Source organism: Schistocerca serialis, chromosome 4 (genome assembly GCF_023864345.2).
Source record: "Schistocerca serialis cubense isolate TAMUIC-IGC-003099 chromosome 4, iqSchSeri2.2, whole genome shotgun sequence".
Taxonomy (NCBI): domain Eukaryota; kingdom Metazoa; phylum Arthropoda; class Insecta; order Orthoptera; family Acrididae; genus Schistocerca; species Schistocerca serialis.
Genome location: NC_064641.1, coordinates 54,914,818 through 54,934,406, shown reverse-complemented (window position 1 = coordinate 54,934,406; position 19,589 = coordinate 54,914,818). Strand labels below are relative to the sequence as shown.

The 19,589-nt window shown below is 45.9% G+C and overlaps 1 protein-coding gene and 1 pseudogene across 1 annotated transcript in view; both read left to right on the top strand.

Moving 5' to 3' along the window:
* Window positions 1-19,589, top strand: part of LOC126474227 (uncharacterized) — a 919,981-nt gene that overhangs the window by 378,788 nt on the left and 521,604 nt on the right. The window contains exon 4 of the mRNA XM_050101692.1: window positions 8,679-8,719. Coding sequence (XP_049957649.1) covers window positions 8,679-8,719 — 41 coding nt within the window. The remainder of the gene's footprint in view (window positions 1-8,678; window positions 8,720-19,589) is intronic.
* Window positions 16,848-16,965, top strand: LOC126476189 (5S ribosomal RNA; annotated as a pseudogene).

Below are 19,589 nucleotides of genomic sequence, written 5' to 3'. Positions count from 1 at the left end.
ATGCGTTCAGTGCGAAACTTGTTTTCAGTGATGAAGCAACATTTTTTCTTAATGGTGAAGTGAACAGACACAATGTGCGAATCTGGGCGGTAGAGAATCCTCACGCATTCGTGCAGCAAATTCGCAATTCACCAAAAGTTAACGTGTTTTGTGCAATCTCACGGTTTAAAGTTTACGGCCCCTTTTTCTTCTGCAAAAAAAAGTTACAGGATACGTGTATCTGGACATGCTGGAAAATTGGCTCATGCCACAACTGGAGACCGACAGCGCCGACTTCATCTTTCAACAGGATGGTGCTCCACCGCACTTCCATCATGATGTTCCGCATTTCTTAAAGAGGAGATTGAAAAACCGATGGATGGGTCGTGGTGGAGATCATGATCAGCAATTCATGTCATGGCCTCCACGCTCTCCCGACTTAACCCCATGCGATTTCTTTCTGTGGGGTTATGTGAAAGCTTCAGTGTTTAAACCTCCTCTACCAAGAAACGTGCCAGAACTGCGAGCTCGCATCAACGATGCTTTCGAACTCATTGATGGGGACATGCTGCGCCGAGTGTGGGAGGAACTTGATTATCGGCTTGATGTCTGCCGAATCACTAAAGGGGCACATATCGAACATTTGTGAATGCCTAAAAAAAGTTTTTGAGTTTTTGTATGCGTGTGCAAAGCATTGTGAAAATATCTCAAATAATAAAGTTATTGTAGAGCTGTGAAATCGCTTCAATCATTTGTAATAACCCTATATTGTTAAACCATATTTGTGAAACGCGCTGCTCTGTTTAAACCTGTTTGCGAAACGCTGTGCTCCATAGCTGTATTTTATGACAGTCGCTAAGCGGATCTCTTTGTCGTGCTGCCGGTTTCGATGTACAAGATCGTCACCAGGCCACGAAAACAACGTGATGCGGCAGCTATACGGTGAACACTGTTAATTACTTTTGAACGTTTAGACAGTTCGAATAACGTAAAATGTGACACGAACATATCACTCTTCGACATTTTCTGGCATTAGATGGCTATAGATAAGTTTTTAATTTGATGCTTGCTTTTTAAATTAAGGTGTTAGATGAGTCGCTGTCACATAGTTCAACCTTTAATTTGGTAACTTACTGGCAGATTAAATCTATATGCCGGATCGGGACTCGAAGCAGAAACCTCGCCTTTCGCGGTCAGTGCTCTTGCCGGGAGAACTACTTAGGCAGGACTCACATTATACTTTTAATCTGGCAGGAAGTCTCAGAAAATCACACACTACGCTAGAAAGTGAAAGATTCATTCTTGATTGGTTGGTGTGGGGAAGGAGACCAGACAGCGAGGTCATCGGTCTCATCGGATTAGGGAAGGACGGGGAAGGAAGTCGGCCGTGCCCTTTGAAAGGAACCATCCCGGCATTTGCCTGGAGCGATTTAAGGAAATCACGGAAAACCTAAATCAGGATGGCCGGACGCGAGATTGAACCGTCGTCCTCCCGAATGCGAGTCCAGTGATTCATGCTTGCACCTTTAATTTTCTTTATATAGACAGTGATTTTATGCAGATATGACTTTAAAAATACTTAACGTGAAACAGAATGCTCGTTACCGAAATCGCGATTTATTATTGAGCCATATTGTAGCATATAATTTCCTGGCCGCATCCGTTGGCTGGCATTGGTCGTTACTGTGAACGTCAGCGCTGGTTTTCTGGAGACAGGAGACGGGGATTGTTGACCAGCATGGAGTTAATGGACGCGTCTCCACTTACTGCGGCAAAGTGTGTGCTGGTATGTGCTGAACATACTGTTTTCAGAGCCGAGTGATACCGACAAAATGGCCCCTATTTCCTAATACCACTCGGAAAAGAAATCTCCCAGAGGCTTCGCAGGACTCAAAACACCTTACAAAAATACTATGAGCGTTAAAAGCCAATTGAAGTGTCCAGATTCTGCTCTGGAGGCTTGTACACCGAAAGGTATCCATGTTAAAATATTTTTGGTGTTGTCACAGTCGAGATTACTCCGGCGTCCCTAGCGAGGGTAGAATGCGAGTAGTGAGTCTTGTGGGCGGAGATGAGATTTTAAAAGTGTTGCTCGTATGAAGTCGGGACTGAATGATTCTCAGCGATCATTACAGTTGTTTTCCGCTTTTTTTTCAGAACGCGAGCGACTTATTTTCTAGGGGGACGAAAGTCTCGTAGTAGTTAGTGGAGACATCTGTCAGCTCACATGTTGGGACCAAACTACTGAGGTCATCGGTCCATAGACTTACACACTACTTAAACTGACTTATGCTAAGAACAACACACAAACACACTCGCGCCCATGCCAGAGGGAGGACTCGAACCTCCAGCGGGAAGGACCGCGCAATCCGTGACATGGCGCCTCAAACCGCGTGGCTCAGTCACCTGCTGTTCGTAACAACGAGGCAGACTTGACTGATCTTACAGAAGAGAATAAATCCATTTTGCTCCAGTGGAATCTTGGGGTGTCTGAGTGGGTCCTTCTTCGCTTTTGGATTGTTATCCTGTTTATGCCGCGGTGGCCGTGCGGTTCTAGGCGCTCCAGTCCGGAGCCGCGCTGCTGCTACGGTCGCAGGTTCGAATCCTGCCTCGGGCATAGGTGTGTGTGATGTCTTTAGGTTAGTTAGGTTTAAGTAGTTCTAAGTTCTAGGGGACTGATGACCACAGCAGTTGAGTCCCATAGTGCTCAGAGCCATTTGAACTTGTTTATGGAGAAGATACCGCAAACCGCTGCTTGTTTTCCAGTCCGGTGGTCGGATATGGGAGTTTTTTGAAATTGTTTACATCGCTACAGATAATTCATTACCGCTGTACAAGGAGGGACTATTTTAACGCTGTCTTCCGTGTCAAGGCGACGCTGGTGCCCCTTAATTAGCAATCCAGTATGTGTGTTGCAGTACACTGAAATAATCCGGGCCCGCCAATAAACGTTTCGGAGGTTGTAGAGGGAGCAATACGGTGCGTGATATGTGTGACGCAGCGTACGGCGCTAAGAGTGCGTGCGCTCTGCTAGAGATTGTGAGTGGGGCTCCGCTCGAAGCTGCTGAAGCTCCGAGACGATAGGTGAGAACGAACGGTCCGGTATGCTAAGGTGATGTTTAGTGGGCTGACCAAAAATGATGTCTCTGTAGTCATTCACGTAGCAATTGTCGATGAGATTACCAACATGACTCTCATCAAGATTGATCCCTAAACGTTCTGAGTGCATTTCTTTTCTCCTTTTAATTGTCATATTAAAGTTTGTAACTGGTATTGCAATCATTGTTACGAGTTAGAAGGTACGAGGAGTGTTTAAAAGTCCGTGCAAAAATAAAAACTACTTACGAGTTTGGGGTAAACCTTTTTTTATTTTTCGACAGTCTCCTTTTAGACTTAAACACTTCGTCCAACGCTGTTCTAATTTGTTGATCCCTTCCGAATAATAGGAATTGTCCAAGTCTGCAAAATAGCTATTAGTTGCTGCAATCACATCCTCGTTTGAATAAAATCTTTATCCCGCCAGCTCTTTCTTCAAATTGGGGAACAAATAGTAGTCCGAGGGAGCCATGTCTGTAGAATGGGAGGAGGGGGGGGGGATGTGAAACGAATTGGAATGCTATTTCCATTAATTTTGCGACCACAACTGCTGAGGTGTGTGCTGGTGCATTGTCGTGATGGAAAAGGATTTTTTTTGCAGTCCAATAGCCGGCGTTTTTCTTGGAGCTCGGTTTTCAAACGGTCCAATAACGATTAATAATACGGATCTGTAATAGTTTTACCCTTTTCCAGATAGTCGATGAGGATTATCCCTGGCGAATCCCAAAAGACAGTCGCCATAACCTTTCCGGCCGAAGGAATGGTCTTGGCCTGTTTTGGTGCAGATTCTCCCTTGGTAACCCATTGTTTAGATTGTTCTTTGATCTCAGGAGTATAGTAATGTATCCATGTTTCATCCACAGTGACGAAACGCCGCTTAAAGTCCTGCGGATTCTTCCTGAACAGCTGCAAACCATCCTTGCAACACTTCACACGATTCCGTTTTTGGTCGAGCGTGAGCAATCACGGAACCCATCTTGTGGATATCTTTCTCATGTCCAAATGTTTATGCAAAATATTATGTACCCGTTCATTCGAGATGCCCACAGCACTAGGAATCTCACGCACCTCAACTCTTCTGCTATCCATCACCATATCATGGATTTTATCAAAGATTTCTGGAGTCGTAACCTCCACAGGGCGTCCAGAACGTTCAGGATCACTTGTGCCCATATGGCCACTCCGAGAATTTTGAAACTACGTATAAACTTTTCTAATAGAAGGTGCAGAGTCACCGTAATGTTTATCAGGTTTCTCTTCATTCTCCTGATGCGTTTTGCCTTTCATAAAGTAATGTTGAATCACCACACGAAATTCTTTTTCGTCCATTTTTTTAACGATCACTCGACTTCCTTGATTCACACGAATGCCGAACACAAAGAAATAGACCAATATGGCTGAAACTTGGTGTGCGTTCTTTCCAAAGATGCTACCAACTAAACATGACCTAGATATGCGCCGGTGGTGCCATCTCTCGGACTTTGCACGGACTTTTCAAACGCCCCTCGTACTTTAATGTTCATTCAATTGTTTCAGTTGATGGCATTGACACTTTGCTGACGGATCCACGAGTTTGTAGTTTACAGTGTATCAGAGAACAGTGCCAAACCACACAGGATGCGATGATTTGACACCTAGCGAGTACTAAAAAAACCGTTGGGATTGATGGTTAAAGTACAACATGGCAAAGAGAAATTGTGTTATGAAAGTCAAACAGTTTCCTACCACTTGACTTGGAGTGTTTTTTCACACTTTCTTTCCCGCAGACGAGATGATACTATTAATCTTCTAGCACACATTTTTGTGCATTTCACAGTAGGTCTCCTGCCTGAAGGACGCCCCCACAAACAAAACAAGCAAGAAAGGAAGATTTGGGTATAACGTTCCGTCGACAATGACGCCATCATGTCGAAGCAAAAGCTCAGATTAGGGAGGGTTAAAGGAAGGAAATTGGCCCTGTTTTTTCCACAGCAACCATCCCGGCATTTCGGACGGGGCTTCGAACCGCCGCCCTCCAGAATGTAGAGAATATCCTCGAGAATGTGACCGAGTCCGAACGAGCACTAGGTGTGTACCGCCTTGAGGTTCGCTACCCGCAGAGCTTATAACCCGGCTTTACCGCCTGCTCTAACTGCACTCGCTGTCTTACCGTACTAGTCTTAAATGCGGCTGTGATTTGCGCCGTTTCTGTACTACAGTTAGTTAGGAATGCCGTATGCAGCGGTATTATTTAACAGCGTGCAGATTTTCCCTCCCTACTCAGTTTCGTATGCACAGTGGACAAGTTTGCGTTTTTGGAGAAATGTTGATTCTGCTGATAAGATCTGTGAAAGATAACTCAGTCAGAATGGCGTACAAAAAACCACTCAACGCATTGATTACGTATAAAGTGCTCGCCATAACAACAAGTACAGTTATTCTTATGAAATCGCTTTCGATGGATTTGCCAACTCAAGAGTGGAATTGACATCTTTCAAATATACGATATAGAGTACTTTGTCACTGTAACCCACATTCCGGCAAATAAGATAAAAGCAAAATAAAATTCTCGTTGTTGTGTCAATCAGTTACAAGAAAGGACAACGAGACTGGCACGAGCTGTTTGCAGTCAAGTGAGATTTTTACTGAAAACTTACAAATCTGGACTTTCCAAGAAAGAAAGCTAATATTTCTCTAATGTCTATCTAAGAAATTTCAAGAATCGGTTTCTCAAAGGAAAATCCCCAAATATTTCCCAGCGACCTACACCACTTCAGAAGAGTCTATAAAGACTAGCACTTCAGAAAACAACCGCCTGCCACGCTCTTCACCATGTTTCGCGAGGGAGGCTGGGGCGGGAGGTGCGTTTAGATTTTCTACGGTTTCATTTGTGAATCTGTCTAATTGGTAGATGCCTTGCCCACACAAGTCTGCAGTTTTGAAGTTATTTAGAGTGTGATTGAACAGAAATACTGTGACTGCCAAACCTCTGTGTTTAATGAAATTATCATCGAAACTAGCAAAAATAACAATTTTTCGTAGCATCTGACGATGGTAAATGCTTGTCAACATTGAAGAATACTTGCATACCTAATAAATAACATGATCTGATTACTCTCTCTCTCTCTCTCTCTCTCTCTCTCTCTCTCTCTCTCTCTCTCTCTCTCTCTCTCTTCCTACCTGGGAAGCACATAGAAAATGATAAAATGATTACGAAAATTTTTAGTAACTTCTCAAGTAAACAAAATATTACTCGTCAATTCAGTTAAGTGTCTATACTGTGGCCATGCAATTATATTAAAACCTCCACCTCTGGTTTGTCAAACTGCAATGGTTTTCCTTGCTAATGTTCAGTCAAATGCGAAGCAGGATTGAATGAAACTTTAGAAAAGATTTGCAGAAACGTGAGACGTGGCTTGGGCTCCGCTGTGTAGCGTGAGTATTGGAGAGAGAGCGTTCGCCACCGAAGTTTTCCCTCCGCTACTGAGCTGCAAGTCTCTCCCCGGGGTTTTGCCTCGCCCGCAGCTGGCGCGCGCTTTCGTCACGCTCTCGTGCGCCCTCAAACAATTTCCGATTGAGCTTTTGATTCCCAGATCGAAAATTAATCCGACTCGGTCGACTGAAGCGTCAATAACGTAATCGCGTACCTCATTTACGTTTAAGCCCCCTGCCGCTCCTCGTATAAATGACACAAACTTCATTAATTTCGTAACCCTAACAGGGATAACTGGTGTGCCTCCGTCGGGACTACACATGACTCAACCGCTGTACAGCATTTAATTTGGTGTCTACTGTGAAAATTACTCAGCCGGAAGCTATCCATGTATCTCATGAAACAAATAAAAGTAATAAGGTTCTCGGAATGGAATAGAAAGAAACGACTTACCTCAGTGAAACGTTTTTATTTTTCATGATAACATCGATGCTGCGATGTTCCCAAGCCTTGATCTCATGTCGAAAATTAGGTTCCTCCAGACCTGCAAAATACCCGGCAACATCGGCCTTCAGATCTCTGGTTGAAGAAGATCTCCGTCCACCCTGAAAATTTATGGCATGGGAAGGAGATTAAAGTCTGTTGGAGTCCAGGCAAATAAGTGCGGATGCGACAACAATTCGTATCTTAGTTATATATTTTTGCATGATAACAACACTTGTGTGTGGACGCTCAGTACCTTGATGAAAGGTTGTTTTTTGCTGTAGTTGGCTCAGGAGGTTATCCTAGTATTGTCCTGTAATTGTTTGATCAGTGAGAAGAAAGTTTTTCAGCAGAGTCCCTCTAGAATCCCATAAAAATGACGTCATAACCGTTCCGACGTATTGCCTTTAGAGTCGCTGCACCCATCCAGTACATAATTTTCTCGTATACAGTTCTGCTAATGAAATGTGATGCGCCCGCTCAGATGACATCCCTACAGCTTCAGAGATTTCTTGCACTTTCAGTTGGCTGTCCTTCATGACCACCTTATGCACTTTTGCAATAATTTCTTGGATAGTGGCACATTTTCGCCGACCACTACACTGACCATCTAAGGTGTTCCGACCAAATTTAGCAAGGTGGTGGCTATAAAGCAGCAGAGTTCCCCAGTGTTTTGTGAAAATTGGCATGAATTTCCTTTGCTTTCATACCTTCCTTTATGAAGCACGTAGTCACTGCTCGAATTTCTATTTCTTTCCGTCTTATCAAATCCCTGTAGGGGAACAACAGCAGAGAGACGTCCGCACCACAGATCTGTAACCAGATCACTCTCGCGTCATGTGTTTACCTACAAAATACACTGAAGCGCCCAAGAAACTTGTATATGCATGCGTATTCAAATACAGAGGTGTGTAAACAGGCGGAAAACGGCGCTGCGGTCGGCAACGTCTGTATAAGACAGCATGTGGTTGGCGCGCTTGCTAGATCGGTTACTGCTGCTACAATGGCAGATTATCAACATTTAAGTGAATTTGAACGTAGTGTTACAGTCTGCGCACGAGCGATGGGACACAGCACTCCGAGGTAGCGATGATGTGGGGGTTTTCCCGTACGACCATTTTACAAGTGTACCGTGAATATCAGGAATCTGGTAAAACATCAAATCTCAGACATCGCTGCGGTGGGAAGAAGATCCTGCAACAACTGTAAAGAATCGTTTAACGTGACAGATGTGCAATCCTTCCGCACATTGCTCTACTTCATAAGGTCATAATTATCTACTATCTGCGAGTGTCAAAGTAAGATGCATGCAGCGTATGACCATAGCAGTATGCTGGATGCACCTTATGTTTCACACTCGCAGATTATGCGATGGTTACAATGTTGTGAAGAAGGAAACTGGTAAAGTTGGCTGTACTCCAGTTTTCACTGAAACATATCTAAAAGCTTTTGCCTTTCTGGCCAGTGTAATATGCAGGGTACTATTACTGCCGTGGTTTTGTGTTTTCCTCCTATCTAACTTAATCGACAATGAAAAACTTTACTTGTAGTAAACGTAGCATATAACAACAATACGGGATTTCGGTATTATGGAGGACGGAGCGAAGAGGTATGCTGTTGCAGTGCTGGTGCGACAGATGTGCAACAGGTTTATGTCATAGATGCAAGGTCTCACGTAGAATCTGACGACAGTTTATTTGTGTTTCAGGTCGGATACAGGAGAGACAACTACCAGAGGACCAGCTGTCTGTGAGTAACTCCTACATACTTCAAAACTTAGTGTTAGTAGAGTACCGGTGATGTGCGCTCCGCGAGCTGACACAAAGCTCATCCCTAGGAGCCGGCATTCAACATGACTGATATACAGTGCTTGCCATGGGCTAAGCAATACCTTGCTCTGTGCCCTGTCTAGAACAGTTCTAAGTGGGTTTTATATGAATGCAATGATTATTTTTCTCCGGTATATCCGAGGCTTCAGTTTTAACAATACAGATTTTAAAGTTTCTTTCATGATGTAGGCAATTTACAGCCTTCATGCGAACGTTGTAGGCATAAATACACTACTGGCCATTAAAATTGCTACACCGCGAAGATGACGTGCTACAGGCGCGAAATTTAACCGACAGGAAGAAGATGCTGTGATATGCAAATGATTAGCTTTTCAGAGCATTCACACAAGGTTGGCGCCGGTGGCGACACCTACAACGTGCTGAGATGAGGAAAGTTTCCAACCGATTTCTCACACACAAACAGCAGTTGACCGGCGTTGCGTGGTGAAACGTTGTTGTGATGCCTCGTGTAAGGAGGAGAAATGCGTACCATCACGTTTCCGACTTTGATAAAGGACGGATTGTAGAGTATCGCGATTGCGATTTATCGTATTGCGACATTGCTGCTCGCGTTGGTCAAGATCCAATGACTGTTAGCAGAATATGGAATCGGTGGGTTCGGGAGTGTAATAGAGAACGCCGTGCTGGATCCCAACGGCCTCGTATCACTAGCAGTCGAGATGATAGGCATCTTGTCCGCATGGCTGTAACGGGTCGTGCAGCCACGTCTCGATCCCTGAGTCAACAGATGGGGACGTTTGCAAGACAACAACCATCTGCACGAACAGTTCGACGACGTTTGCAGCAGCATGGACCATCAGTTCGGACACCATGGCTGCGGTTACTCTTGACGCTGGATCACAGACAGGAGCGCCTGCGATAGTGTACTCAACGACGAACCTGGGTGCACGAATGGCAAAACGTCAGTTTTTCGGATGGATCCAGGTTCTGTTTACAGCATCATGATGGTCGCATCCGTGTTTGGCGACATCGCGGTGAACGCACATTGGAAGCGTGTATTCGTCATCGCCATACTGGCGTATTACCCGGCGTGATTGTATGGGGTGCCATTGGTTACACGTCTCGGCACCTCTTGTTGGCATTGGCGGCACGTTGAACAGTGGAGGTTACATTTCAGATGTGTTACGACCCGTGGCTCTACCCTTCATTCGATCCCTGCGAAACCCTACATTTCAGGAGGATAATGCACGACCGCATGTTTCAAGTCCTGTAGGGGCCTTTCTGGATATAGGAAATGTTCGACTGCTGCCCTGATCAGCACATTCTCCAGATGTCTCACCAATTGAAAACGTCTGGTCAATGGTGGCCGAGCAACTGGCTCGTCACGATACGCAAGTCACTACTCTTGATGAACTGTGGTATCGTGTTGAAGCTGCATGGGCAGCTGTACCTGTACACGCCATCCAAGCTGTGTTTGACTCAATGCCCAGGCGTATCAAGGCCGCTATTAAGGCCAGGGGTGGTTGTTCTGGGTACTGATTTCTCAGGTTGTATGCACCCAAATTTCGTGAAAATGTAATCACATGTTAGTTCTAGTGTAATATATTTGTCCAATGAATACCCGTTTATCATCTGCATTTCCTCTTGGTGTAGCAATTTTAATGGCCAGTAGTGTATTATAAAGTATCTTCTTCTTTCTTTCCTGTTGACTTTTCCCGTTTCTCCACAGGGTCGGAACTGTTGTATCTGTTTTGGCAATAGTGGTGGCAGTCGGTTGGCCGATGCCATTCCTGACGCCACCATAACTAACTGAAAAAATTCAGTGCACTTCAACTGTCTGAATCTAACGTAGATCCCATTATGAAATGTGGTAAAGATTTGTAATCGGTAAGGCGGATTCGATGCGGGGCTGGCTTAGATCCCCGTCTCTGGAAGGGGCGCGTTAGCGTTCTCGGCTGTACGGGCGTTTTATAAATACACTCTAAGGGTTGCAGCCCTTGTTCAAGCTGTTATTCGGCTTGGCATTGTTGATAGAGTTGTTGGATTCCTCCTGAGCGATATCGTGCCAAATTCTGTCCAACTGTCGCGTTAGATCATCAGAATCCCGGAATCCCGAGCTGGTTGGAGGAAGCTGCCCGTAATGCTTCAAACGTTCTCTAGTTGGGAAGAGATCCAATGACCTTCAGGGCCAAGGTAGGGTTTGGCAAGCACGAAGACAAGCAGTAGAAACTCTCGCCTTGTGCTGGCGGGCATTATCTTGCTGAAATGTAAGCCTCGGACGGCTTGCCACGAAGAACAACAAAGCGGGATGTACGAGAATACCGTCGACGTATGGCTGTGCTGTAAGGGTTCAGCGAATGACTTCTGGTTGTCAGGCCGTATGGCGGGCAAAAGTCAGGATGGTATCCCACCGCTGTGCGTGTCGTCTCCACAACCGTCGTCGGCCTGGAATCTCATTGACTGGAGTGGAATTGTCTTCAGTGACGAGTCCCGCAGATCTGGGAGTGTGTTATAATGTACCAAGTACGATGTTCCGTCGTTTGGAGTGCTAACGTTGTAGTGATTAGAATAACTTTTATTTTCCGAACAATCACAACTAAGTTATCTGACGACCAGTTCAGACCGTCCTCAGATCCAGATTCCGCCAGCTTCGTATTCTGTGTCGCCGCTAGTCAGCTATAATTACTCCAGTCTGTTCGCCCATCCATTTGTTCGTTCTCCTGTTTCCCATTGCAAATCTCACCACAAGTCTCTCCATTGCCTGATGAGCTATCCACGGTTTTAAACTGTTTTTCGCATTAAATGTTTGGGTCTCAACTGCCGTAACTTACAACTCACTGATTGTAAATATATGAAGATCGGTGACCATGCAGCTCGTTAGAATGAAATAACAATGAAATGAAGATCCTTAGCTGCATACAGCCGTTGATATAAGTCAACTGAGACAGTTGAAAATGTGTGCCCCGACCGGGACTCGAGCGCGGGATCTCCTGCTTACATGGCAGACGCTCTATCCATCTGAGCCACCGAGGACACACAGGATAGTGCGACTGCAGGGACTTATCTCTGGCACGCCTCCCGTGAGACCCACATTCGCAACTTATTGTCCCGCAATATATTCATAGTGCCGCTGCCCATTATACTCCTTACTCGCGGCTTTACTGCCGATTCCCGTAAGAGTTCGGGCACTGTTTGTGCATCCGCACAGAAGAAGACGGTCAAATGGCCGGTGAGTGTTAAATATATATATATATAGTAGACTGGAGTAATTATGACTATATATATATATATATATATATACTCCTGGAAATTGAAATAAGAACACCGTGAATTCATTGTCCCAGGAAGGGGAAACTTTATTGACACATTCCTGGGGTCAGATACATCACATGATCACACTGACAGAACCACAGGCACATAGACACAGGCAACAGAGCATGCACAATGTCGGCACTAGTACAGTGTATATCCACCTTTCGCAGCAATGCAGGCTGCTATTCTCCCATGGAGACGATCGTAGAGATGCTGGATGTAGTCCTGTGGAATGGCTTGCCATGCCATTTCCACCTGGCGCCTCAATTGGACCAGCGTTCGTGCTGGACGTGCAGACCGCGTGAGACGACGCTTCATCCAGTCCCAAACATGCTCAATGGGGGACAGATCCGGAGATCTTGCTGGCCAGGGTAGTTGACGTACACCTTCTAGAGCACGTTGGGTGGCACGGGATACATGCGGACGTGCATTGTCCTGTTGGAACAGCACGTTCCCTTGCCGGTCTAGGAATGGTAGAACGATGGGTTCGATGACGGTTTGGATGTACCGTGCACTATTCAGTGTCCCCTCGACGATCACCAGTGGTGTACGGCCAGTGTAGGAGATCGCTCCCCACACCATGATGCCGGGTGTTGGCCCTGTGTGCCTCGGTCGTATGCAGTCCTGATTGTGGCGCTCACCTGCACGGCGCCAAACACGCATACGACCATCATTGGCACCAAGGCAGAAGCGACTCTCATCGCTGAAGACGACACGTCTCCATTCGTCCCTCCATTCACGCCTGTCGCGACACCACTGGAGGCGGGCTGCACGATGTTGGGGCGTGAGCGGAAGACGGCCTAACGGTGTGCGGGTCCGTAGCCCAGCTTCATGGAGACGGTTGCGAATGGTCCTCGCCGATACCCCAGGAGCAACAGTGTCCCTAATTTGCTGGGAAGTGGCGGTGCGGTCCCCTACGGCACTGCGTAGGATCCTACGGTCTTGGCGTGCATCTGTGCGTCGCTGCGGTCTGGTCCCAGGTCGACGGGCACGGGCATCTTCCGCCGACCACTGGCGACAACATCGATGTACTGTGGAGACCTCACGCCCCACGTGTTGAGCAATTCGGCAGTACGTCCACCCGGCCTCTCGCATGCCCACTATACGCCCTCGCTCAAAGTCCGTCAACTGCACATACGGTTCACGTCCACGCTGTCGCGGCATGCTACCAGTGTTAAAGACTGCGATGGAGCTCCGTATGCCACGGCAAACTGGCTGACATTGACGGCGGCGGTGCACAAATGCTGCACAGCTAGCGCCATTCGACGGCCAACACCGCGGTTCCTAGTGTGTCCGCTGTGCCGTGCGTGTGATCATTGCTTGTACAGCCCTCTCGCAGTATCCGGAGCAAGTATGGTGGGTCTGACACTCCGGTGTCAATGTGTTCTTTTTTCCATTTCCAGGAGTGTATATATATAGTAAGTTTCATATACATTGGAAGACTGGTTTCGGACGCGTAAAATCCAATCAATAAGTTTTATGTGTACCGTACCTCTCTTCCGCAAAATAAATAAATAATTGTGTGTTTAAATCCTATTCGGTTACTAACGCATAAGAGGTCATTTTAACTCTTCTGTTTATTACTTCTCGTTTCCTTCCAGTCGTATTCCTCAGATGCCCTCAACACAAAAACTCATGAAGTAGTTCTATGTTTCGTTGTTAATTAGGACTATTTCTTGATCGATATTTTGATTGTACACTGACGGGAAAAAATTGCAACGCCAAAAAATAATTACAGTAGAGTAATGAAATTTAGGGAATTGTTCAAATGGCTCTGAGCACTATGGGACTTAACATCTATGGTCATCAGTCCCCTAGAACTTGAAATTACTTAAACCTAACTAACCTAAGGACATGACACACATCCATGCCCGAGGCAGGATTCGAACCTGCGATCGTAGCAGCCGCGTGGTTCCGGACTGAAGCGCCTAGAACCGGTCGGCCACATCGGCCGGCATCAGAAAACACAGTAGACGCCACCGTGGCCTGCGATGAGCTCTCTTTTGACACCACTGAAGTCGCAAATGGCGGTGGTTTGGCGTCTTTGGAATGCACGCTGCAGGGCATCTGGCTCGGAGCTCCCCTACCAGCGCCACTCTTACGCGACTGGCACGAAATTTGAACAGACATTATCGTTCAGATGTAGAAACACGCCTACCGACTTTCGTTTATATCTCACAACTCTGTCTTGGCGTAATGAATTTGTTCCGTCAGTGTATGTTATTTTAGTCGTAATTATGGACTTTCAGATTTTTGCCTGCAACAGAGGGAAACAGCACAATGCCACCTTGCAAAATGAATACGCTACACACACGACTCGATGTTAAGTTTAAGCTGATGGTAGTTCCATAGGATGTTGAGAGTTAGGTGAACTTGTATAACAAATGCGGAGATTCTCTGCAGAATGGGTGAAGAAAGGAATACAAGGAAAAGATTGTCAGGAAGAAGGAACAGGATGATAGGACATAAAACGGTAGGGAGTAACTTCCATGATACTAGAGGGAGCTGGAGAGGATAAAACGCTAGGGGAGACAGAAACTGGAATAGATCCAACAAATGATTCTGGTCGTTGGGTGTATGTTCTACTCAGAGATGAACGCAGGCGTGGTGGGTCGCATCAACTGAGTGCGAAAAAAGCTGTAAAAAGAGTGGGTTTTAAACGGCATCTGCACCTGATACGTCTATTATTATTGCAAGAGCGCTCCCCTATTATGGACTAGAGTGCCGTCTTCCCAGACAAAAGAGAGCCTGGTTTATGATGAGGACATCAGATGACGTCTATGACCTATTCCTTCGATGATCCAGACAGATGGCTGTTTCAGAGACGCTGTTGAAGTACAGTTATTACTAAGGTAAACCGCCTCTCTGAAGCGCTCGTAATATTTTCATGGCGTTTGCTTACAGCTGCATGCAGGAAACGTGCTGTCTGTCCCCGTACACATTAACATTTACTGAGGTTATGAATTAGCATGAACTGTTCCCTTGTTGTCGTCAACAGTCAGATAAACACATCTTTCTGTTCATGACAGTAGCAATATATTAAGAATATTACGATCTTTTTCATCCTAATAATTCGTCTTCTTTCTCTTTGTGCCTCTGTTCTGCATCGGCGAGGGGTTGGCCTGGCTATTAACGGATTTGGTATTGCTAGTATGTTGGATGGCCTGAAGATCTTCCTGTCGCCACCCCGTTAACCCCGGGACGGAATTTGTCTATCCCAGCTGCGTGTAATGTTATTCCTGGGAAATCGAGTGAAATGTTTGTGAATCGCGTAACTGAGAGGAGACTTGGGTACGAGGCCGATATTCACCTGTTGGGACGTAGGATGTGGGGAGACCGCCTAGAAACCACGTCCAGGCTGGCCGACACACCGACTCCCCAAGGTAATTCGGGGCCGCCACATCTCCCTCAGCCTCCCGGAACCGACGCTTTATCACGCATGTCTGTCCGGGCTGGTCTTTTTTAGATTAATACAATAACAACAACAGTAGTTAGTATGAGAATTATAGCAAAAAACCGTGTAAAATGTATAAAACGGAAAAAATAAAATTAAAAATTGATAACAAAATATAATGTATACAGGGTGTTACAAAAAGGTGCGGCCAAACTTTCAGGAAACATTCCTCACACACAAAGAAAGTATGTCATGTGGACATGTGTCCGAAAACGCTTACTTTCCATGTTAGAGCTCATTTTATTACTTCTCTTCAAATCACATTAATCATGGAATGGAAACACACAGCAACAGAACGTACCAGCGTGACTTCAAACACTTTGTTATAGCAAATGTTCAAAATGTCCTCCGTTAGCGAGGATACATGCATCCACCCTCCGTCGCATCCTGGAGAATGACGTATTGTATCACAGCCGTCCACAATACGAGCACGAAGAGTCTCTACATTTGGTACCGGGGTTGCGTAGACAAGAGCTTTCAAATGCCCCCATAAATGAAAATCAAGAGGGTTGAGGTCAGGGGAGCGTGGAGGCCATGGAATTGGTCCGCCTCTACCAATCCATCGTTCACCGAATTTGTTGTTGAGAAGCGTACGAACACTTCGACCAAATCATGATAACGTGCTCCATTGAGCGTACATAGTGACGAAACTAAAATGAGCTCTAACATAGAAATTAAGCGTTTCCGGACACATGTCCACATAACATCTTTTCTTTATTTGTGTGTGAGGAATGTTTCCTGAAAGTTTGGCTGTACCTTTTTGTAACACCCTGTATAAAAGCATTCTTCAGCTTCCGATGCAATTCTTACGTTTAACTCTACTGCCATCCAGTTCTTTGCCTCTCTGGGTAAACCTCGTGTGATTACATATTGTTTGGCGTTCGCCGTATACCACATTTTGAAATTTCTGTTTTCCAAATGAAGCCCAATGGCCTTGTAGTAACTGGCGTCGCCTCGTGCCAGTGGTTTGATTTCTGGCTACGCAGTGTGAACGCAGATTTCGAAGTAAACAGAATTTATTGCGTATTAACTATGTCTACTCGCAATAACAAGAAACAGAAAACCAGTTGTGCTTCTGTACTTACGAACAATAATACAAGATCAACCAGGAGAATCGAAACAGTCTTAAATATATATGTTCAGTATAATAGTAATAATGGTTCCATTTAACACGCAGGACCTAGGCAGGAAACCGAAATGGCCTGAAAATGTGACTAAGGTATCCTCCGAAGCTCTTGACGCTCCAGCCATCTGCATTCCTTTGAGTTGATCCTTTCAAGGATGCTATGAGGGATTTACTGGTGGTCTTATTTAGAGTAGTGCCAACGGCCTTGCCGCAGTGGTAACACCGGTTCCCGTCAGATCACCGGAGTTAAGCGCTGTCGGGGTGGGCTAGCACTTGGATGGGTGACCATCCGGTCTGCCGAGCGCTGTTGGCAAGCGGGGTGCACTCAGCTCTTGTGAGGCAAGCTGAGGAGCTACTTGATTGTGACGTAGCGGCTCCGGTCGCGGAAACTGACATACGGCCGGCAGAGCGGTGTGCTGACCACATGCCTCTCCATATCCGCATCCAGTGAAGCCTGTGGGCTGTACAGGAATCAGGTTCTGTTAATGCAAAGCGATGGTCCACATCTACAGTACTGTCACTGTTTAGAGACCACTATAATACTGTACCGACCTCACAACATAAGAATTGTCCGATTGTGTTTTGCCGATGTTATGCACATGGCGAGGGTACCGTTCGTGTCCCGTTATGCCTCTACTTCGGTTCGTATGAAGCAGTTCCTCTCTTTCATGGATGTCTGGAAACAGTTCATAAACACGACGGCCGGTGTGCTTGTTGTCCCAGTCCCTTTGCCACGTACAGGAAAGTAAAGTTCATTATTTGTTTGGAAGTAATCTGTCTCATCGTAACAGTTTCCCTTTCCGCAAACAACAGTATGTGAGGCGATTATATCGGCAGGACACATTCCGAAAATTACTAACATCTATCTTTTTTCATCTAAGTGTAATCCCAAAAACCTACACACCATCTCCCTTTCATAAGTAAAAAGGTTGTGTTGTGAATAATTATTGTGTTTGTTGTTCACACGTTGGAGACAGAGCACTCGCTACTTTTATGCACAGCTGTCGCCTCGAGTCTTCTGAGACATACGCAGACGTTAGAGACGTAATACAAAATCGAGTTGGGGAATGATGGGTGCATGCAGAGGGGCGGGGGGTGGGGGGGGGGCGAGAAATCGGCCGTGCTTTTTCGAGGGAATCATCCCCGCATTCGCCTTAACCCACATACGGAAATCACGGCAAACCTATATCTGGATGGATCAACGGGGATTTGAACCGAGTCCTGTGCCTTAATCAGTGCGTCATGTCGCTCGGTGAACTTGGACCAGAAGCTCATCTATTTATGCAGCGACACCGCTAACATTATCCTCCCAGTCCAGCCCGGTTAGAAGCAGCTACGTAGTTAAATCACAGATTGTTGGCCACGTTGTGGTAATACGTTTGATTACATTTAGCTATAAAACGTACCACTCAACAGTTGGTTCTCTATAGTGACCTACCAGACTATGGCGAAGGAACTTGGGGATATCTTATTTAGCCCAGCTAACATCGCAGGCCACCAGAGCTAATCAGGCTCCTGCGACGTCAACCGTGAAATAAATAGCAACTGCATGTTTCCTAGGGATGCGGCCAACCACGTGTACGAGGGCGTTTGAAAAGTCCCGGCAAAGTCCGAGAGATGGCACCACCGGCACGTATCGAGGTCATGTTTAGTTAGTAGCATCTTTGGAAAGAACGCACACAAACTTTGAGCCATATTGGTCTATTTATTTGTGTTTGGAATTCGTGTGAATCAAGGAAATCGAGTGATTGTCAAAAAATAAACAAAAAAAAATTTCGTGTGGTGATTAAACATTACTTTATGAAAGGCAAAACCCCCTAGGGTACTAAAGAGAAGCTTGATAAACATTGCGGTGACTCTGCACCTTCGATTAGAACAATTTATAAGTGGTTTCAAAATTTTCGGAGTGGCCATATGGGCACAAGTGATGCTGAACGTGCTGTGGAGGTTACGACTCCAGAAATCACTGATAAAATCCATGATATGGTGATGGATGACGGAAGAGTTAAGGTGCGTGATATTGCTAGTGACGTGGGCATCTCGAATGAACGGGTAAATAATATTTTGCATAAACATTTGGACATGAGAAAGCTATCCGCAAGATGGGTTCCGCGATTGCTCTCGCTTGACCAAAAGCGGAATCGTGTGAAGTGTTGCAAGGATGGTTTGCAGCTGTTCAGGAAGGATCCGCAGGACTTCAAGCGTCGTTTTGTCACTTTTCCATCACGACAATGCACCGGCTTACACCTCAGTAGTTGTGGTCACAGAGTTAATGGAAATAAGATTCCAACTCGTTTCACATCCCCCCTATTCTCCAGACTTGGCTCCCTCGGACTACTATTTGTTCCCCAATTTGAAGAAATGGCTGGCGGGATAAAGATTTTATTCAAACGAGGATGTGATTGCAGCAACTAATAGCTATTTTGCAGACTTGGACAATTCCTATTATACGGAAGGGATCAACAAATTAGAACAGCGTTGGACGAAGTGTTTAAGTCTAAAAGGAGACTATGTCGAAAAATAAAAAAGGTTTACCCCAAACACGTAAGTAGTTTTTATTTTTGCACGGACTTTTCAAACGCCCCTCGTATAACCGTATTCATTGCACCTTCGACAGGTTTCCGCTTCCTGAAGCGAAAGTGTGTGGCGTGCTGTAGGTGGCCCAGCAGCCGCAGCAGAGGTGTTGTGGGCTGGACCTTGGGGCCGCCTCGTGACGTCACACTGTAGGCGCTGCCAAGGCCGCGACCGCGGCCGCCACACCACAGCACGCCTCCGTGGCAAACGCTCAGGTCCTACCTGCCGATGCGTCGCTCGCTTACGGCGACGATTGTAACTCAGGGGCAGCGCCACTCTTACCGGGTAATCTTACGGTCCACTATGCACGTCCCGCACAGGCAGAAGAAAGAGGTGGTCTTCTGCTAGGTCCCTGGACACACG